At 34.3% G+C, this 23,011-nt stretch overlaps 1 protein-coding gene across 3 annotated transcripts in view; it reads left to right on the top strand.

Moving 5' to 3' along the window:
• FAM126B (family with sequence similarity 126, member B) overlaps positions 1-22,952 on the top strand; it is a 64,665-nt gene extending 41,713 nt beyond the window's left edge. For 2 of the 3 annotated variants that reach the window (XM_010860956.1, XM_010860958.1), the window contains 6 exons: positions 62-157; positions 3,326-3,442; positions 7,247-7,334; positions 10,145-10,304; positions 11,034-11,201; positions 15,234-22,952. In XM_010860956.1, coding sequence (XP_010859258.1) covers positions 62-157; positions 3,326-3,442; positions 7,247-7,334; positions 10,145-10,304; positions 11,034-11,201; positions 15,234-15,835 — 1,231 coding nt within the window. In that variant the 3' untranslated portion in view covers positions 15,836-22,952. The remainder of the gene's footprint in view (positions 1-61; positions 158-3,325; positions 3,443-7,246; positions 7,335-10,144; positions 10,305-11,033; positions 11,202-15,233) is intronic. The other variant, XM_010860957.1, reaches the window with a different exon arrangement.
• The last annotated feature ends 59 nt before the right edge of the window (positions 22,953-23,011 follow it).

Genomic DNA, 23,011 nt, shown 5'->3' with positions numbered 1-23,011 from the left:
ACAATCTGTAAGTAGAAATAATTATTTGTAATCTTTTTCTCCTTGTTTTTGTTTTTTCTAGGTTTGAAGTCCTGAGTTTTCTCATGTTATGTTATAATTCTGCTATCGTGTATATGCCTGCTTCATCTTACCAGTCTCTTTGCCGAATGGGCTCCAGGTAAGCAGAATACTTATCATTATTTCATACATTTTTATTGAGCACATTCTCGCTGGTAGGCACTGTTCTAACCCCTGGTGATACAGCAGTAAACAAAACTCAGGAAACTTATATTCCTATAGGAATTTTCTATCATTCCTCATACATCATGATTTCTTGAAAGTACTTCGGTATTAAAGAAGTACTTTGTAGCTCAGCATCAAGCTAAGCCAAGATGATTTAGGTTCAAGGTGGTTTATTGGTATACTTGATCACTGCCTGGATGCCAGTTTTTATAAGTCACTTCGAGTGTTTTGAATAAATAGTCTTCTGTATAGAGAAAGTAAAGAAATGTGAACTTTTTCCTTTCTGTATCCCACAAATAACTGTCTCTTCTTTGGATAAGATTAGCATCAATTATGTGTATGTCTCATTTATAGTTGTATATTCTAATCGTTACCAAACCAGAATGTCTAATAATATGAATAGACCTGGGCTAAAATTTTTATTTCCGCTATTGAAAAAAAATTAATATAAATTGGTTTGGAGACAGAGGAGGGGAATTTTAATTATAGAAGGAACACTCAGTTTATCCTGCCCAGTTGATTTTTATTTGAGGAAGCACAAATAAAAAGGGTAAGCCTTCTCTACCCCCTGAAAGTTAAATGCTATGTTAGTTTTTCTATTGCTTCATAACAAATTGCTATGAATTTAGTTGCTTAAAATAGCATACATTTATTATTTCAGTTTTCTGTGGGTCAGAAATCTAAGTGTCACTTAGCTGGGGCTTCTGCTTAGGGTATTACAAGCTGCAGTTAAGATGTCCACTGGAGTTGCCATCATATCTGAGGTTCATTTGAGGAATTATACACTTATCTTGGCAGAATTCAGTTCCTATAGTTGTAGGACTAAGGGCTTCAATTTCATATGGACTGTCTGCTGAAGGCCAGTGTCAGTTCCTTGCCATGTGAGCCTCCCAATTTAGGCAGCCTACAGCATGGCAGCTCACTTCTTCAAAGCAGAGGAATAAGAGACGATGCACTACAGTCTTATGTAATATAATCACATCATCATGTACATGTATGCATGAAAATGGTATCACCTTTTCCATGTTACAAGCAAATCACAGGTTCCACCCATGCTCAAGAGGAGGGGATGACACAGGGTGTGAATACCAGGAAGGTATCATGAGGATCAGCCCCACATGCCCCACCCCCAGCCACTACTACAAATGCTTTGCACAGGTTCATACTGGTGTATTACTGAGAAGAAACTGTGGTCCTATTTATAACAAAACTCACTTTTGCTAATTGGAGGTAGGCCAGTCTAAATTAGCTGTTAATTTGATTTATAAATTTGTAGATTATTTTAAAGTGTATTATTTCCACTCGTGTATAAAAACAAGATTAATGACTAACAGAATTCTTGTCTCTAATCTACATGTTGTTTGTTTTTTTTAAACTTTTTATTTTGTATTGGGGTATAGCTGATTAACAGACAATGTGATAGTTTCAGGTGAACAGTGAAGGAGCTCAGCCATACGTATACATGTAACTATTCTAACCTAGATGTTCTTATCAAGAGAGTATATTGTTTAAGCACTTACTGCGTATCTACAGATCAATTTATTTATAGATGACTATTTTTGGCTCAATTAAACAAATTTGCTATATCTCTAACTGGTAACATTTAGTATGGCATCTTACAGAGTTCCTTAATAACAAATGATGATAGAGTTTCAGTTCAGTTCTGTTCAGTCGCTCAGTCATGTCTGACTCTTTGCGACCCCATGAATCGCAGCACGCCAGGCCTCCCTGTCCATCACCAACTCCTGGAGTTCACTGAGACTCACGTCCATCAAGTCAGTGATGCCATCCAGCCATCTCATCCTCTGTCGTCCCCTTCTCCTCCTGTCCCCAATCCCTCCCAGCATCAGAGTCTTTTCCAATGAGTCAACTCTTCGCATGAGGTGGCCGAAGTACTGGAGTTTCAGCTTTAGCATCATTCCTTCCAAAGAAATCCCAGGGCTGATCTCCATCCTCAAACTTTTACTCACGTGTCCCCTAATGAATTTTGAAAAACTTGATAGCCTTTATACATTTTTAAGTTAACATTTAAATTTTTTATTCTTTTTTATATGATTTCCAGCATGTAAATATTAACATAATAAAACAAATAATTGTTAATTGCTATTTTTAATGTGTATAATGTAAATACACAGTGATCTAATTGATACCATGATACCATCATCCATATATGGAATAAATGAAAAATAGTCTTTCTTTAGTAGTCTTTCTCCTTAAAATGGAATGTGTATTGCACTTTATCCACATAAATTTTATCCTAATATAGTGCTGTTATACTTAAAGGTCTTTTATTGATCAACTAATTATAAACCTCTGCCACAAAGAAAATATGTAAATTAAAAATATAAAAATATTTCCAGAGACCAAAATGCACTAAACACTAAAAAATTTCTTCTGAACTCACCATTGCAGTTATTCTGATAAATTAATTTATTAAAATAATAGAGGTATATAACATCTCTGCTAATTATTAAACATAACTTTTCTGGAAGCATATTTTAATGAGATGGAAAATAGAGGATCGTTTATGACACTTTAAATTTGTTTTGAGAGTTCTGTATCATCCACTAATCCATCCTGATAAAATTTGGGACGTGTGAAAGTTATGCATTTCTTTTGTGAAGAGGGAGAAGGAGAATTATGAAAGAGATACCTATTTGAGAAAAGTTGTTGCTTGAGGGCTTGCCTGGTGGTTCAGATAGTAAAGAATCTACCTATAATTCAGGAGACCCAGGTTTGATCCCTGGGTTAGGAAGATCCCCTGGTGAAGAGAATGGCTACCCACTCAAGTATTCTTGCCTGGAGAATTCCATGAACAGAGGAGCCTGGTGGGCTATAGTCTGTGGGGTCACAAAGAGCAACTTTCACTTTTTCATTGCTTTTATTGCTATAGTCCACTAGAATGTGTGTTTTGTGAGAGCATAGATTTTTTTTTTTATCTTTTTACCTATTTACAACTGTATGCATAGACCCATGATAGTGACTGACACATAACAAGTACTTAAAAAATATTTCAGTAAGTGTTGAATATGTGAACTTATGAACACAAAAATATTTTATTTAATGAATCAGCAAATCACACTTAAATAATGTATTTTCCTAGGGTTTGTGTGAGTGGGTTTCCACGGCAACATGAAAAACAGTGGAAAGAACTCTGTGGTCGAATAGTGTTGGATCCCGAATTTATGGTGCAGCTTCTCACAGGAGTTTATTATGCCATGTAAGTAGATGTACTGTGAAATTGTGTGGATTCTTCCTAGTCTTTTAAAACTTAATATTTCCCTTTTTCCTTATTAGTTTCACAACATGGAATATTTTGTTCCATGATGGACCCATTATCTTATTTTTCTAATATGAATTTCTTTTAGTAGTTTTAAATGAATTATACTTTTTATATCTGCTCTCTCAACAACTTTTTAATATTCGGTACTGTATTGTTAACTATAGTTAGCATGGTGTACATCATATACCCAGGATTTTATCTTATAACTAGAAGTTTGTACCTTTTGAACCAACCCTTTTGTACCCTTTTTGCCAGCCTCTGGCAACCACCAATCTTTCTGTATCTATGAGTTCAGTTACTCTTTTTGTTTTGTTTTGTTTTAGATTCCACATGTATATGAGATTATACAGCATTTGTCTTTGTCTGACTTATTTAATTTAGCATGATGCCCTCAAGATCCATCCATGTTGTCACAAATGGCAGGATTTCCTTTTTTTTTTTTGACCATGTGTCATGCGGGAGTTCCCCAACCAGGGATCAAATCCATGCCCCCTGCATTGGAAGTGTGGAGTCTTAAGTCCTAGGATTTCTTCCTTCTTTTAAATGAATAATATTCTATTGTGTGTATGTAATTGTATATATAATATGTGTGTATAATAAATATGTATACACACACACCTTATTTTCTTTATCCGTTCATCTGTGTGTTTGTCTAATACATATTTGTTGTTCAGTTGCTCAGTCATGTCTGACTCTTTGCAACTCCGTGAACTGCAGCACGTCAGGCTTCTCTGTTGATAGCTATCTCCCTGAGTTTGCTCAAACTCATGTCCATTGAGTCAGTGATGCCATCCAACCATCTCATCCTCTGTCACCCCCTTCTCCTCTTGCCCTCAATTTTTCCCAGCATCAGGGTCTTTGCCAGTGAGTCAGCTCTTCGCATCAGGTGGCCAGAGTATTGGAGCTTCAGCTTCATAATCAGTCCTTCCAATAAATATTCAGGGTTGATTTCCTTTAGGACTGACTGGTTCTATCTTCTTGCTGTCCAGGGGACTCTGAAGAGCTCTCTGGCACCACAGTTCAAAAGTGTCAATTCTTCAGTGTTTAGTTTTCTTTATGGTCCAACTCTCACATCCATACATGACTATTGGAAAAACCATGGCTTTGACTCTACGGATCTTTGTTAGCAAAGTGATGTCTCTGCTTTTTAATACACTGTTGAGGTTTGTCATAGCTATTCTTCCAAGGAGCAAAGCATCTTCTAATTTTGTGGCTGCAGTCACCATCCACAGTGATTTTGGAGCCCTGGAAAGTGAAATCTGACATTGTTTCTACATTGTCCCTATCTATTTGCCATGAAGTGATAGGACCAGATACCCTGATCTTAGTTTTTTGAATGTTGAATTGTAAGCCAGCCTTTTCACTCCCCTCTTTCACTTTCATCAAAAGGCACTTAGTTCCTCGTCATTTTCTGCCATTAAAGTGGTATCATCTGCGTATCTGAGGTTGATATTTCTTCTGGCAATCCTTATACATACTTACATATACATATAGGCCATATTTTTTTTATCCTTTTATCTGTTAATTTACAATTAGATTGTTTCCATGTCTTGGCTACTGTATATAATGCTCCAGTGAACATGGGGGTATAAGATATCTTTTTGAGATAGTGATTAAGTTTCCTTCCAGTGTGTAATAGAAGTGGAATTGCTGGATCATATGGTAGTTCTATTTTTAATTTTTTTAGGAATCTCCATATTGTTTTCCATAGTTGTTCCACCGATTTACATTTCTACCAGTAATGCACAGGGTTCCCTTTTCTGCACATCCTTGTCAACATTTGTTATTTCTTGTCTTTTTGATACTAACCATTCTCACAGATGTGAGATGATACTAATTTGCATTTCCCTAGTGATTAGTGACGTAGAGCCCTCTTTTAGGTACCTGTTGGCCATTTGTGTGTCTTCTTTGGGAAAAAGTCTATTCAATTCTCTGCCTTTTTTTAATTGGATTACTTGGTTTTTTGTATTGACCTGTATGGTTTTCTTAATTTCTCTTTCTGATAGTTTGTTACTAGTAGCTTCCCTGATAGTTGGTAAAGAATCAATTGGTAAAGAATCCACCTGCAATGCAGGAGACCCTGGTTCAATTCCTGGGTTGGGAAGATCCGCTGGAGAAGGGACAGGCTACCCACTCCAGTATTCTGGCCTGGAGAATTCCATGGACTATATAGTCCATGGGGTTGCAAAGAGTCAAATGTGACTGAGCGACTTGACTTTACTTAGTGGGATGATTTTCTTAATTTCCCTTTCTGATAGTTTGTTGTTAGTGCATAGAAATGCAGTAGATTTTTATATATTGTTTTTATACCTATAACTTTACTAAATTTGTTTATTCTAACAGTTTTTTTGGTATATTCTTTAGAGTTTTCTACAGTTGACTCTTGAACAATGAGTGGGTTTGGGTGCCATTTGCAGAGTTGAAAATCTGAGTATAACTTTATAGTCAGCCTTCCATATCCATGGCTTCAATCAACCACAGATTGTGTATTACAGTAGTTGGTTCTTATTGAAAAGAATTCACATATAAGTGATCTCATGCAGTTCGAATCTATGTTGTTCACAGGTAAACTTGTCTTCTGCAAACAGAGACAGTTTTACTTCTTTTATTTTTTATTTGCTTGAACTTCAGCTCTGTGTTGGATAAAAGTGGCAAGAGTGGGCATCCTTGTCTTATTCTTGATCTTAGATCTTGTTCTTAATCATTTGTCACTGTTAAGTAGTTATTGACTATGAGCTTGTCATATGCAGCCTTTATTATACTGTAGTACATCTACTCTGTACCCACTTTTTTGAGAGGTTTTTTTAATCATGAATGGGTTTTTAATTTTGTCAAGTGCTTCTTCTACATCTGCTATTATGATGGATTTATCCTTCATTTTGTTAATATGGTGTATCACACACAGTTGATTAAATTGTAGATGTTGAACCATCCTTGCATCCCAAGATAAATCCCACTTGATCGTGGTATGTGATCAGTTGTTGAATATAGTTTGCTAATATTTTGCTGTGGATTTTTGCATTTATGCTATGTTTCTCAGAGGTATATTGGCTTGTAATTTTCTTTTCTTATAGTGTCCTTGTTTGGTTTTTGTATGAGGGGGATGCTGGCCTCATGATATGACTGTGAAAGTGTTCGCTATTGGAAGAATTTAAGGATTGATATTATTTCTTTAAATGTGTGGTAGAATTCACTCATGAATCCATCTGGTCCTTATTGGGACCATCTTTTACTTATTGGGAGGTTTTTGATTAATGATTCAATTTCCTGTGGGTACAGTGATGGGTGTGTTCAGATTTTTATTTCTTCATGATTCAGTCTTGGTAGATTGTATGTTTCTAGGAATTCATCCATTTTCTGGATTGTCCAGTTTGTTGACATATAATTATTCATAGCCCTTTCAGTACTTTTAAAATATAACTAGTCATGAAACTGAAGTCTGAATACTGTCACATAGTTCATAACCCAGATTTTCATGAATTCAAATAGATAACCCAGATATCAACACATGATAAAATCCAATTATCTTTAAGAGATATCTGTGAAATATTTTAAATGTTAATATTTAAATTTTTCTTTTTGTTCTTGTAACCAAAATTGGGATAGTTTAGAAATTCATGATGCAAAAATTAATGTGAAAATCTTGTTACAGAACCAAAATAATAGGACTTGGAGCAATAAAAAAGATTGTTATTGAAAATGAGAGATATTTGCTAGAGACTGTAATCTGCTTCTCCATAGGTATAATGGACAATGGGACCTTGGCCAGGAAGTCCTTGATGACATCATCTATAGAGCTCAACTAGAACTCTTTTCTCAACCACTATTGGTAAGTTATTATATTTACTTTTTGTTAAACTTTCCTGTGCCTAAAAAGGGTACTGCTGCTGCTGCTGCTGCTAAGTCGCTTCAGTCATGTCTGACTCTATGCGACCCCATAGACGGCAGCCCACCAGGCTCCCCCGTCCCTGGGATTCTCCAGGCTAGAATACTGGAGTAGGTTTCCATTTCCTTCTCCAGTGCATGAAAGTGAAAAGTGAAAGTGAAGTCGCTGAATCGTGTCTGACTCTTAGCGACCCCATGGACTGCAGCGCACCAGGCTCCTCCGTCCATGGGATTTTCCAGGCAAGAGTACTGGAGTGGAGTGCCATTGCCTTTTCCGTAAAAGGGTACTACTGGTATAAAATTCAGTATGTAATGTATGAGGCAGTACTAATCATTGGAGGGGGAAAACAGGTTTATTCCATACCAACAGTTGGAAAGGAAACAAAATTGTTTTAGATCCTCTTATTTTACAACATAGCAAAATAAAGTTCAAATAAATTAAAGAATTAAGTGTCTTGAAATCCTTTAAGAAAAGAAAGAAGAGAGGCTATAAATATTTGCTCAAATTTTTGGAGAAGGAAAGGCTATCTATATTTAAGTGACTGAACACATCACCAAAAAAGGTTGATATTTTTTTTAACTACATAAACATCTAAATTCTAAACCATCAGTTTTTTGTTTTGTTTTGGAGGGGGGAAGGGGGCGTTGTTTTATTTTTTGGCCATGCAGTATGGCATGTGGGATCTTAGTTCCTTGACCAGGTATCAAATCTGTACCCTCTGCTGTGGAAGCACAAAGTCTTAACCGTTAGACCTATAGGGAAGTCCATAAACCATCAGTTTTCTAAAACCAAAATTAATATGAACTAGTTATCAACAGGCATGACAAAAAAAGCAAGTTAATATTTAGTTTTACATAAAAATTTCATACTCTTCCAAAAATAACTATATCTCCAAAAGGTAAGATGGTCAATAAAAAACTAAATTTGAACGTCCAGTAGTAGGGTGAGGGAGGCATTTTTTATTGTTACCAGTAACAGTATGACATAACTCTGCACATCCTTTTGGTAATGTATATGTGTTTTCTTTGAGCTACTATCCCATCTTTACCAACATTTCCCAAGAAACTACTTAAAAATTTTTTTAATGTATTGTGAACACTAGATCAAGGTTTGTTTTAAATGCAAAGGAATCTGAACTCTAAACATTATTTTACAACAGAGAATCATTAAGTTATTTACTTGATGAAATTATTTATTTGAAAATTAATATTAAGGAAACATGCTAGCTGTGTTAGTAGTAAAGTAGTATATAGCTATTTTCTTTTTAATCTAGACAGGACAAAGGAAACATAACAAATGTTAATAGTTCTCTAGGTGATTCAGCTGGATAGTTTTTATTTCTTTGCAATTTTCTGTATTTTCTAAATTTTTTCTAGTATTTTTAGAGTTGTATATTTTTTTAAATAGTTGTATTTTTAAAATTATTTATGTATTTTTACTTGCAACAATTTAAGAGTATAATTTTTGAGTAATTTTTTCATGTCTTTTTTATAGTTTAAGCTAAATATAAATTTATTGAAGTGACATTTATATAATTCTGTCATATTTGAATTTTCTTTTTTCCTCATGTCAGCATCCCTAATTTTACCCTAAAGTTTACTGTAAAAAAAAAAAAAAAGATTGCATAGGGAATTCCCTGACAGTATTAGTTAGGGCTCTGCTCTGTCCCTGCCAGGGCAAGAGTTCCATCCCTGGTTGGGGAACCAGGATCCCACAAGCTGCACAGTGTGACCAAAAACAAAAAACAAGTGGACAAGAAGATAAAAAAATTACACCTTGATAATAACACCTTGCATTTGCGAGACTCTTTAAATTTATAATTTCATCCCTGTCTTATAAATTAAGTAGAAGTGGCATTTCCAAGGCAATATAGGTAAAGAGATTCATAATCTATAGTTCTAGAATAATCCTTTATTGCTATGGGTCTCCAAGGGACCCAGGAAATGACATTCCTTTTCTCTATTCAAAAACAGAGCCAGATGATAAATAGATAAAATAGTTGATAGAAAAACAAGTACCATCTTTATTGCTGATTAAGGTTAGATTGAAAGACTTCACTCCCTACCCTTTAGTTAAGATGTTGAAACAGCCCACTGGAGCGAAGGTTTGAGTTGGGAGAGAAGGTTTGAGTTGGCAGAGCAGGCAGGGGTATCCAGCTTGCTCCATTTCACTTGTCCTGTCCAAGTGGAGAGTGAGGGAGAAAGATGGTCCTCTAGCTCAAGATCTTTGCTAGGTCAGCACTACTCAGTCAGAAAACATGGAGCAGCCAATGGCTATTACTTTCCAGCCAGATACCTCACTCTCCTCCACAGAGGGCAGAACTTGATGGAACAAAGTGCCAGATGGGTTTAGGAAAGATGTCTCCTCATGAAAACAAAGCTAATTTTTTAAATTATAAATTAAATTTTGCATGTTATTTATCATCTGAAGAATCAGAAAGAAACTTACTCCAAATTTTCTTGTATCAGGGTTCATATGTTTAAAACTCTTTGGAATCTATTTTCTCCTTGAAAGCCAGCAACTTCAGAGAGTCCATGAGGGTGTGTGACTCATATTTTTAAATGAATTCTCATCTTAGAAGCCTACCCAAAAGAATACAGACCAGTGGAAATATAAACATTTCTGACACATTATACTTTTCTATTTTGTAGAGCAACTTTTAAATACATATTCAAGAAAGTATGGAAACATGAAATGTGCAGTAAGCATAAATTGTATATTGGATATAAGTACATATAGACTTATCATTTTAGGTTGCCAATGCCATGAAAAATTCATTACCATTTGATGCTCCTGATTCTTCACAAGAAGGCCAGAAAGTACTTAAAGTCGAAGTCACTCCAACAGTGCCGAGGATTTCTCGGAGTGCGATTACAACAGCTTCAATCCGTCGCCATAGATGGAGGAGAGAAGGTGAATATAAAATCCCTATAGCCCGCTCATGGGTTAAAGTAAATTTATCACTGTTTTTACAGACTATTTTTACACATGATATTATAGTACTCTTGTAGTTAAAGTAAAATTGTTTAGTTGTTAAAAATAGCAGTAGAAATGTGGTTTGTATACCTGAATTCATTTTAATATAAATATGTATATATATTTTATAAAGTAGAAAGATGTTATTTAAACTGCTCTCTGAATGTTGAAACAGAAAATAAGATCAAGTTAATTTTTTTTTAACTAGTAATAACAATAGAAAAAAAATTTCTTTAAGCTTGTTTCTGAAAAAAGGTACCTGTATGAGCAGTGTGGGAGAAAATTATATAACTGGCCAAACTAATGGTATAATACAAGCTATACATAAAATAACTGATTTTTATCTTTCTTTTCCTTGTCTTGTAAGTGCTGAGTCCAGCAGTATTTCATAGGCATATGCTACTTGAATAGTCAAGCTGTCTTGCCTAAGAGAGATTAATTGCCATTTTAATGATCTCTATTTTTTTCTCCTATTCATTTGCAAACCTCACATTGTTCATCTGCTGCCTTATGTGTGTGCATGCTGTGCACACACATGTAACTATATAAATAATGTTTGTGTTTATGTCATATCCATATATACATTCTCTTATCTGCCTGGGTCAAAATGCTCAGAAAAGAATAGAGCAGCAAAAAAGCACTAAAATTTTATATGTTGAATCCCAGATGGCTTTGACTTCTCAAACGAGGCTGACTCGAGTATTCCTGGCTCCCCGATCCAGCACGGCTCCACTGACCTAGGGATCAAACGTGTGCAAGAGGGGGAGGTGCTGGTGCACAGGACTCCTGAGCACGGCTCACCGGAGCCCAACTCAGCAGCAGCCACAACAGAGGGTAGGACAGAGATGAGGAGGCAGAAGTCAGTGAGGCAGTTGCTGGAGAAGGATCCTGGCTCTCTGTCCCCAAGCAGAACATCTTTCCATTCTAGTGTGTGTTTCCACTACCCCAGGGTGTATTAGACTCTCCTTGCAAAGCGCACCCCCCCTATATGCTAGCACCAGGTCAGGTACAATCTTTAGTTACCATTTGTGCTGGCCTGGAGTCTGCATCCCTGTGTATTAAAGAGCAGCTTGGCATGGCTACTAACAAGGGAGAGGCCTGTCTCCAAAAGGTCTGCAAATGCTTGGGATTTCTTCATTACTGAGCATGTTTATTCTAACATCAGGAAAGGAAAAATGCACCCAATGGACCTGAGCCTTATTATTCAATGTGTATCAATTTCATTTAGTTGATAATGTATTATTTGGAAAATAGGTGAGGAGAGTTTTAAAGCTTTAGTACATTATCTTTGAGAAATGGGACTGAAATGGAGCTGGCTGATTGGTCTCTACTCCCAGGGTGGCCAATTAACAAAAACTTCTTATCTCTTTGACAGAATAAACCAGTATTGATTGGCTTCTTATAATCTTCAAATCAAGTTGCCTGGGTCTGAACTACTGACATCTTTCCTCTATAAATGTACTCTCCTGGTGCACACTACCTTTTTATCATTTATTGTAAAAAATGATTATCTTATATAGCTCCCAAACAGAAGTGAAATGTATTATTTAGAAGTCATAAATCCTAATAGATCCTTGTTTATACAGTATGGGTATCTCAAATGAGAATTTTTTTTTACCCCTCCACCACCATCACAGCCACGACCATTATCTATAAAAGAACACTTCTCTCTGATAGGAAAGTATTTATTTGCTGTTTAACATGTAATGCCATAGAAATCGGTTTTATAAAAGAGGATATTGTGGCCTAATAGTTTTTTCATTATTTAATGTATTGCTGCTGTGGAACTTGTACACTAATTTATGAAATATAGCAAGTAGTTTTAAAATAGGTTACTTATTTTTATTTATTCCACCTTAGGAAAATCTCTTGCTTTTTGGTGCATTAAAAATTTGAGCATGCTCAGTAAGAATCTAAATCTACCTTCTGTTCCCTTGCCCATTTGCCCAGAGTGACCTGACTTCATTTAACAGTGTTGCATGTGCATGATCTAGGGACCCAAAGAAGTTGGTACTATGAAGAGAACCGTGTGAAGGACACAGCCTTTCCTTTTCATTTTTTCTATATCTCTTTATGTTATTCCTGGGAGTCAGTTGTATCTTGTATAAGACGTAAAAATAAGTATATGAATAGATGTCAAATTCATAGTTGGCCTAAATTGATCAACATCTGTTCTCCACTTTCTTGATGACTAAATGAGCCACTTGAAGTGTATCTACTGCCATTGTTAGAATATTGGAGTATCCATGCTAAATGTAGTACAATAATCACTAACATTGATGAAATTTAAGTATGGGATTGGGTAGAATCATTTTTTCCTATTAATCATAAGTCATACACTTTGAAAAAAGGAAAAAATAATAATTCCTTTAAAATGTCCTATTAAATGTTAAAACATCCTGTTTTAATATCTCCTATTACTGATAAAATTTCAGGTTGTGAAGCTGGGGTATGGCCATTTAGAAAAGGAATGAATCCCATTGGTGTGTTTGAAATTTCTTAAGTTATTTCGCCTTTTAATCTAGTTTAATTGTAGCTTTAAATGAGTATTAGTAAAAGCTAATTTTTAAGGAAAAGCAAACATAAATAGGAAAGTTCATTAAAAATCTTTTTGGTTGTCTCATCTTTGGCTCATGAATAGTATTATCACCCAAGGAGAAAATTAGAAGGAAAATGTTATTAGACATAATAGCCTTTTTATTCCTTGAAGTTTTTTAGACAGAAATATGGAAATTATTAAAACTAATGAAAAGTTTCGGTAATTCTGAAGTCTGCTGGAGCTTTTGGTTTAGCATCAATAATTGACCTTCTAAAAGAAAAAGAAGGGAATTTCACCTGGCACTGCAGTGGTTAGGACTCTGCTCTCTCAACTGCTGAGGACCCAGGTTCAGTCAGTTGTCAGAAAACTAAAATCCCACAAGTCATGTGGTGCAACCAAACGAAAAAAGAAAACATGCTTTCTAAAGGTTTTAAATAGTTTTACAGTTAAAGTTGTATTTATTACGTGTTGGAATTGAAGAGAGAATTCATCACCTACCTTTATCCTGATTGTTAAGTAACATTTATGACTTTTAAAGCTGTATTTAAAATTATTACTAAACTGAGGACCGTGCTTGTGATTAAAGTATATTCAGTGTTCCACTATACTGAAATAGCATTTCATAGTGTATAAAATATCAGTAGGTTCTCTTGCATGGTGGTTTCTACATTGTCATATCTCTTTTATGGCCATATTGCTTGGGCATCAGATCTGCATGTGGCAAAATTCAGAAGCTAGCACTAAGTCTCTCAGTCTCTTTCCCTAACCATATGTATAGCCAATGACATATTTCTGTTCACTTCTAGTTTTATATTACTGATCTTAATTCTGAACCAGTAACTATCTTTTCCTGGGCATTGTGGAGTTCTTCATAGTAATTATAAATAAATTGCTTAGATGTGATATAAATATAATTTAAAGTTTTTATTTTGATGTACACTATATACTGTTCTTGAGGAAGGGGTTGAGAGAAGTGGTGTCAGCTGCATTTTCATATGGCTTTGCATGATGAATAAAGATTACTAAACTGCTGGATATAACAAGAAGATGCCTTTTGCTTTAAGGATAGCCTATTTCATTCTTCTTTTGAAGGAAAGAAATAACTAATCCATATGAGAAAATATTTATATTTTTCCAAGTACTATGTTAAATAAAGATTGTGTTTAAGTATTTTGTGTATATTTTACTTAGGTAACTTGTATCTCAAAGTGATATTTTTTTGGATTTCTGTCCTAACAGTTTACCTTAGCTAAAATATTGATTTCTGAATATAGATTTAGACTGAACTTTCTTACAATCTGGTAAACATATTTTAAAGGTAGAAAACTTCTGTCAGTTTTTGAAAAAAGCAAATGTTCTATTTTCTAAGAGAGTGTTGATCATACTTTCAGTAAAGGAATCGGGCTTTCTGAAAACCCAAACTGAATACATGCTTCTTTTCTTACAAAATCCCAAGATAAGAATTCTTTTGTTAACTACAGTTTCTGCATGAAACTTAATGGAATACTATAAGTATTTTGTGATCCCAAAATAATATATCTCAATATTTAAAATCTAAAATATTATATAAATATATAACATAAAATTATTATATATTATTTATTATATTATAAAATAGTAAAAAATTCTTCCTCAGTATCCTTGTTGGTTCTTACCTTTGTTCTCTGTTAATCAAATATTTTCACATTAACTGATCAAGAAAATATGGAAACCAGTGAGTAGGCATGTTCATAAGACAAAATATGACTGAAGTTACTAGAAGCAATGTAGAATTTTTAGTTTAGAGTTAGAAAATGTACTAGTTCCATGTTAAAGATTTTAAAGCTATTTAGAAGCAATTAGCTGTTAAATATAAAATTTCATAGTAGTTAAAAGGGGTTTGGGGATGGGTTTTTGACATTATTCTGGGTGACTGAAATTAGAAGGGTCTCCTATTTTATGACAGGTTAAGGAAGATAGGAAAATTTTTGTTTTTTTAGACAGATATGCTCACCTCAAATTGACAAGGTGTATCATAAAGATTTACGATCACTATTTTACCTACAGTTGTGTGTCTAAATATTGATACTAATAGTACGCTAGACTTGCTCGTGAATAGTTTTACATAAGCTAGCCTAATTAAAGCTAAATGAACAGAATAAATAACATGAGAATTCTGTATAGATTGAGGCTCCTTCCCCTAAATTATTTAGGGAAAGTGTTTGTAGCAAGGGTCATTGCTGACCTATAGCAAACATTACCTAGGAGAAAAGGTCAGTTGAGTTGTTATTCACGGCTGCTTTTTATTTAATTTAGCTATTGCTGAGTCTGTCTGATTTGTTTTTTAGGTGCTGAGGGTATAAATGGAGGAGAGGAGTCGGTAAACCTGAATGATGCAGATGAAGGATTTTCATCAGGGGCTTCCCTCAGCAGCCAGCCAATTGGGACCAAACCATCCTCCTCTTCTCAGAGGGGAAGCTTAAGGAAAGTAGCAACTGGGCGTTCAGCCAAGGATAAAGAAACAACTTCTGCCATCAAATCCAATGAGAGCCCTCGAGATTCAGTAGTTCGCAGGCAGTATGTACAGCAACCAACTGATCTTAGTGTAGATTCAATTGAGCTGACACCGATGAAGAAACACCTGAGCCTGCCTGCTGGCCAGGTGGTGCCAAAAACTAATAGCATTAATCTAATCCGGACAGCCAGTGCTTCCTCAAGTAAATCATTTGACTATGTAAATGGCAGTCAAGCAAGTACCAGCATTGGGGTTGGCACTGAGGGTATTACTAATCTAGCAGCTAACAATGCTAATCGATATTCAACGGTCAGTCTACAGGAAGACCGGCTAGGTCAAGCTACAGAAGGTAAAGAGCTCCTCAGCCCAGGAGCCCCCTTAACCAAGCAGTCTCGATCCCCAAGTTTCAATATGCAGCTAATATCCCAGGTGTAGTCTTGATATCCTCTCTCTCATCTTTCTGCTTATCTTCTAGACTGAACATTTCATTGTGCAAGAAGACACTTCATCCCACATTGTGAAAACATTGGTAATCATAAACAGATCTGATTTAGTTTAGGTATCTTCATACTGTATTTTGTATGGAAACAGCAATAAGGTTTTCTTTTCTCTCTTTCCTATATCGTCTCTTCACCTGTTCCTTGTAAACGTATTTGTGAAGCAGTAGAAAATGTTCGCGTTTTCCACACCTTCGTTTCTCCTTGGGTGATGTGCAATCCATCGTAGGCTGATCGGTCCCATTTCAACACTGTGAGACTGAGGTTATGTTAGAGGAAATGGTGTATATGATCCCTATGAATGATACTTCGGCTTTTGTTTAAAAAAAAAAAAAAAAAACGGGTTTGTTCTCATAATCTGTAGAACTATGAAGATAACTGGATCATATTTTTTCTCTCTTAACCAGGAGTGCCTCAGAGATTCTGCTATGACTTTGGACTTCTCTGAGTCTGTGCAATCATTTTCTTGAGAAGCATGGGGAAAGGTGGTAGACTGCTGCACTTTTTCATTAAAATGAGGGTGGCTCTTTTTTTCCCCCATCTCCTTTATCTCGAGGATACAATGTTCAATTACTGAGGCATTTGAATCAAGTTGTGGCCACCTCTGTTGGAGGACAGGGCTCTAAGTTGATTGTGTAATAGATAATGCACTTTCTCAATGGCTCTATAGTCATTATTAACATGTCTTCCCTCCTCCCCACAGGGACATAAGGTCATTTCTGTCCTTTGAGTTTGAACAGCTAATAAATCAGAGAATCCAAGGGGCTTGTTCTATTTCCCAGGAATGATTGACACTTCGGTGCTGGGGTTTTATGGGGGGAGGGGGCAGTTTCTGTTTAGATTGTGTGGAATTGTTTGTGTGAGGGGAAGTTTTGATTGTTTTTTTTTTTTTCTTTGTGAGCTGATGATGACTGAAGTAGAACAAGTACGTCTTCAGGTAAAGAGAGGGATTTCTCAACCCACTTTCTATGATGTCAGATTATTGGAGAAACCCTTTCAGCTGCTTTCTAGATGTACCTAAATTCAGTCAGATATTTTGGATTAAGAAACCTGAAGTCCTGATAGGTCATATACTCCAAGGAAATACATCAGGGACAGATAATTGGCTGAAAACACTGACGCTTCAATGTGACACATTTTTATAGAGCATTTCTACCAGGGGGTACTGACTTGATTTCTCCTACAAGGACCACACTGCCTTTGTGTTTAATGTAATGCAATTTGTGTACCTTCTAATCATATATCTGCAGAAGTTCTCATTTTTATAAATCTTTGAAATCATGCCAGTAAGCTAGATGTTGAATGTATGTAAGTAGCTTTTGGTAACTGTGCTAAGAGGCCAGGAAAATGCATTATTGGTTTTTTTAGAAATTATTTTTTTTTAGTTCTGATTTGGTTGGATAAGATTTCATTATGAACTCATCTGGGTCCCAGGCTCTAATGCTTGATTGAAATAGAAGAAAATATATTGGTTTTTGAAAATCAGTGTATCATGACTTGAACTGCTATACATTCTTCCACACAATATTCAGAGCGATGAATACTTTGTACATTTAGACATTCTTATTTTATTATTGTAAAAGAAAAATATACTGAATTTACAGAAAGCAAGTATTCTCCTAATTAACAAAGTTTGAAATATTACCTCTACTGATTAAAATTCCAATAGATTTTGATAAAATAACCAGAAAAATGCTTCTCATTTTTTCACATCTTAAAATCCAGCCCCTTCCTTTTTATTGTAAGAGGTTTTTATTTTGGGGGGTTTTGTAAGGTACTTTCTGTTAGAATCTTTATGAAAACAGTGAGATGCTTGTTTGAATTTGGTGGTGTGTAATATTTTTCAGCTCATATGAAAATGGAAAACTAGGACCTGAACTATTACCTATAACATTGCCAAAGTCTGAAGAAAAGCTAAAAGTTGATAAATAGAGATTTATTGATTTGTGTATATATATGTGTGTGTGTGTATGTGTGTGTATATATATGGTGTGTATATGTATATATCACAAAGACATATTTTAGATATCTTTTCTTTTAATTTAACTAAGGGATGTCAGATAAATGAATTAAAAGCAGCCAAATAAATGAGGTGTAAAGATATAATAAGGAAAGCAAAGTTTCAGGTATGAAAAGAAAAGAGCATTATACTTAACAGGAGGTAAGATCTTGACCATGGCTGGAGATCAGTCACTTTATGGTAAAACTGCCTGGTTGATTTAAGAGGCTGAAGGGTTGTTTTTAATTTAGCAAGTTGTACATTTATTGGCACCTAAATCTAACATGCTTATAGTTATAGCACAAAAAAAAAACCCAAATAATACCAAATTTACAGCAAAAACTGTAAAAGACATAATAAACCCTTTGTCTGATTTGTTAGAAATCTTATGTTACACTTGAAAAGCTGGTTTTGAAAAACTTTCAACTTAAAGGATTTCATGTATCTATGTGTATTCATATATATTTTGTACATACATATATCCATTAATGTTTCATGACCCTCTAACATTTGTGTTCCATTCTTTTAAGTGGTATAATTTGGCCCCAAAGAAGAAATATTTCATTTAGTTCAAATTTTGCATTTGGTGTCTTAGAACAGATTTCCTGTGCAAGATATAGTTAAAATGGAATGAGTCAGTCATAAACCATAGTCACATTTTCTAAGAGATTTTTAAAATATTCATTTGCATTATTGCATTTAATGTAAAATAATTTTCAGATATACAACTGTTACAAATATATGCCAGCAATATTCACGCTTTATCCTTTAACAACTTTTTGTTTTTATACTTCCTAACTTCCATTTTAAAAAGTTCTTTCATTTATGGACAAGCTAGTTAGGGTGAAAATACTTGTTTTCTATAATAAAACAATTTGATGTTATCTATGCCAGGTTCAATTAAGAAATACAAGGAAATTATCTGCAAGTTTTGAGAATTCTTCTCTATGATGTTAATTTGAAATCATGTTACTAGAACACATATATATTTTAGAACAAATCAAGTGTAAAGTGAAAGCTAGCTTAGTAGTAAGATTTTTAAATATGAAAATATTTTGAGAAGCTGCATGGGAGCATGATGATTGTAATTTGAAATCCTGATCATTACCACTAGTCTTACCTTCCCAATGATTCTCCTGTGCCTATTTATTATAAAGTCAATTTTTTTGTTCTAAAGAGACCATAGAGATAATCTAGGAGTCTCCCAGCACCCACTCCTTCATATCCATTCTCAGGAAACTGAGGCTCAAAAAGGTTGTAATGTGCTCAAAGTCACATAACTTAGAAGCAGAGCCAGAGTCAAACTCCTTTCTCCCGTCAAATGCATATTAACACCCCACTGCCTCCTTTCACTCATCATATGGTGAGTGTGGTTATGGAACACACTCCAATTCTGCAATTTCTTTACAGTTTGGGTCTAGTAGTGGTGAATATAGCACATTAAGAAAAGTATTAAATCCAGAGAAAAATGTAGAGTAATAAACATAGATGGGGAAGGATAGATACATTTTTCTTACTCTAATTTATGCCTTACTGTTTTCTGCCACTTAACAATTGTATGCTGCCATTTTATAGTTTATTATGTTTTGGGGAATTTATTTAAATGCAAAAATAAACCCAGCGAAAATGACTTTAATCAGTGTTTCTAGCTATCTTAAGAAATTTTTGAATCAGCCAGCTTTCACAGTCACCTAGGTGGCAGGTTAACTGTATTGCACAGTGTAGTATTGCAAAGTAAAGATAAATTTGATTCCATAATTTCTCATGTAAAGAGATTGAACCTTGTGCTCAGACCAGATAGATAACAAGCAATTATTTCCTTCTGTGATGGAAAAAGATTTATAGTGAAGCTTATGGTTCCATAACAGAATGGTGACCCATGTCATCTAAAGTGTATATATGGTATAAAATGTCTTAAATGCGATAGTCCCAGCTATATAAGCTCAATATTTCCAACCTACATTTTCAAATTCCACTTGGTAGCTTTACTGAAGTACTGAGAATAACTCCTTTTAAGTTTTGTTTGCACCATTTTTGTGAATATTTTAATGAAGTGGGGTGTTTTTCCTACTCGGATGAGTTAATATGGGTCCATTTTTGAGTACTTTTAATTGTTGACAATCAGTAAGTCTCATTTAATTCTCTGCATGTTCATCTGTAAATAAAAATATTAGTACGTATCTTCAGTGGGTAGTACACTATTTATACAGACACTAGCAAGGAGGCTCTCTCCATTTCTGATCTTGGAATTACAAAGTAAGTTTTATGGTTTTGCTTTTTAAAAATCAGTATTTCAGTTACATACTTGTTTTTTAGTTTAAAAATGTTTAATAAGTCATGACAGTGGTCAGAAAATCTACAACAATTTTAGAGCAATTTTTTCTATACTATGGCTATGTAAACAGTCTGAACCTGAGACTTTTTATCTTTCAAGTTGAATGATTATTGTCATGTTTCAAACCACTAAGTCGGTTGAGACACTTATTTGTAAAAATACTTTAATTTTTTAAAAAGTGCTTTTTAGAAACAAGCTGTTTGAAAATCAGCTAGAAATAATTGATAGCTTAAACTCTAAATGTTAGAATATTTGCCAGATTATAAAATGGGATGCAGTATAAAATTGTTAACAGTGCTAAAAAAAAACCAAGAGTCACCAGATTGATACAGCTTTCCATTGCCAAGGTGGTCGTGTTGATAATGTAAGACATAAATTTTAGTATTACCTACATTGTATACCTAATGGGTATATCATATTGGCACTGAACATATATAGGAAATACTATTTGTAGAGTCAACCAATGTGCACTTAAACTGTTGGATTTTTGGTGGTGCCAGAAATTTGTGTGGTGATCCCAACCCATTAGAATTAGAGGAGTCATATAATCATCCAACCTTCCCCTGCCCATGTAGGTACATTGCTTCTGAACCTGACCACATAACCACAAAATTTAACTTCAGTCTCTTCAGTATGTTTATAATCTTAGCCATTAGTCACACGAGAAATAGAAGAGCAAACAGTTGAGGATAGAAGTTAGCAGGTAGCTGGCAATGATGTGAAATAACTGGCAGCATAGTACAGGTACATAAGTTCTATGTTTTGTTTCTGGATTTTGTGAAAATGTTTACAAATTAAGTCATATTCAGATGTCTGCTATTATGCTCTTCTGTTTAATACAGATTTTTACACCCAAAATGAGAATTAGGCATAGCTTAAAGTATAAATGAGTCTTTTTTTTCAGAATTGTGTATCTGAAGGTAGGTTTAGTAAAGAAAGTCTTCTGTTTTCAAAGAAAATGAACTTAATTGGACAGTCCATCCCCAACTACAGAATTCATATCAATCTGGTTTGCTGTATTTGAATGTCAAAAGTGTAGTGTTAATGATATCAGAGGAAATTCTTCACACCTTCATAAACTACAAAAGTTACCAAAGAAAATGAATCAACCAAATATAAAATTTGAAGTACCTAACTGTTAAGGAATGAGGCCCCTTCTAACATGAAAGATTGATTTCTAGCCCTGGAGGAAATATTCTTCCATATGGAACAGATATACAGAACCTACAAGATTCCATTTGAGGTTTTCTTATCATGTTGGTAAAATGTCAACATTTATACTTCCAGCAAAAGTACCAGTTAAGGGTCAAGTCCAAATATTATTTCTTACGGCAAATTTTCATGTTTCCTTAATTCAAATTAAGGATTTTGCTCATCAGTATTAAATAAAAGGGGGAGAGAAAAGAATTCCTGTAATTGGTATACTGTATAATATTGTGACTTCCTAAAAAAATTGAGGGTAAATTATAGAAATGTGTATTTTAAGTGAGCAATGTCAGTTATTTCTAGTAAGTATGATATTGGCTAAAACTATGTTTGTTTACATAATTTATGTACTCGATCACTCTGGGTATTTTTTTTCTTCTCAGAAAAACACGATTGGGTTAAGAAAAGTTAAAACACTTATTTTTAAAATAGTTCAGTAAGCACTAAAGAATTTACTTAAACTGTTAAATAATGATTTGGGGGGATATGAATTTATATATTACCTGATGTCCCAAACAGGCTCTATGTATTATTTTTTTTATATCAGATAGAAGTTAAAAAGTAATGAATGTGTTGATCTGCTATCTTAGAAAAGGTTGGCTTTCTAACAATTATGAACGTTGGTTATGGTTTTTTTTTTTTTTTAAGTTTTATCATCCAAACTGAACTGAGACATATACTAAATGTTCTTTGTGTTGTTTTAAAATATTTGTAAGAAGTTCATTAACTGCTTTACAGTGGTTACAGTGGTGGTTTTTTGATTCTTATTCTAAAACTTATACTGGCTTTACATTCAGTTTAACTGGTTAAGTGAAACAGTTTTTATGGTGCAAAGATAATTTTCCCACTTTGTCATCATAATTTGACTCTCCTGACCTACAGTTTCTAAAGAGTTTTTTACTACTGTAACATCATGTATCTGATCTCTGTCACAATGGACAAGTATACAGGAAATATCCAACTTTGATATGTTTGCTTCAAAAAGGTTACAGGTTGAATAGGTCAGCTCTTATGTTTTTGTTTCTTAACCAGCATCAACCTATATAGCTTGGTGTAAACTTGCCAAGTATTCAGAGAATAGTGCTGGTTAAAATTTAAATATGATAGTCAGGAAGAAAATATGATCTCTATTGACTGATGTCCTTTCAAACTAGGACTAGTGAAAACATTTTTTTCAGAGCTGAAGAAGAAGAAATGCACATTTAAGATCATATTTATTGGTGCATGTAAGCCATTATCTTAACTGTCTTACTGAACTAGTTAATGCTGTTGATTGTTGAAATGTGAAATGTAGTCACTGTTGACCTTGTAAATATCTGCCAGAGATGAAAAAATATTTTAAATTATAAATAAAGATGTATAAAATTCATTATCAGTCTGCAATGCAGAAACATATCTAAGATGTTAAATATTGTGTTTCTTGAGAAATGTGTAATTTTTCCCTAGATGTATCTAGTTACATTAAGGATGTAAATTTTCTTTTGTACAGTATAAAATACAGCTTTATTTGGCTTTTGACTGGATTTTCCTGAGTTAATTTATATCATACCTAAGTTTCATAGCTTAAAATGGTC

The sequence above is a fragment of the Bison bison genome, unplaced genomic scaffold (assembly GCF_000754665.1).
Source record: "Bison bison bison isolate TAMUID 2011002044 unplaced genomic scaffold, Bison_UMD1.0 scf7180017864471, whole genome shotgun sequence".
Classification (NCBI taxonomy): domain Eukaryota; kingdom Metazoa; phylum Chordata; class Mammalia; order Artiodactyla; family Bovidae; genus Bison; species Bison bison.
This window is presented reverse-complemented; position numbering and strand designations above follow the sequence as displayed.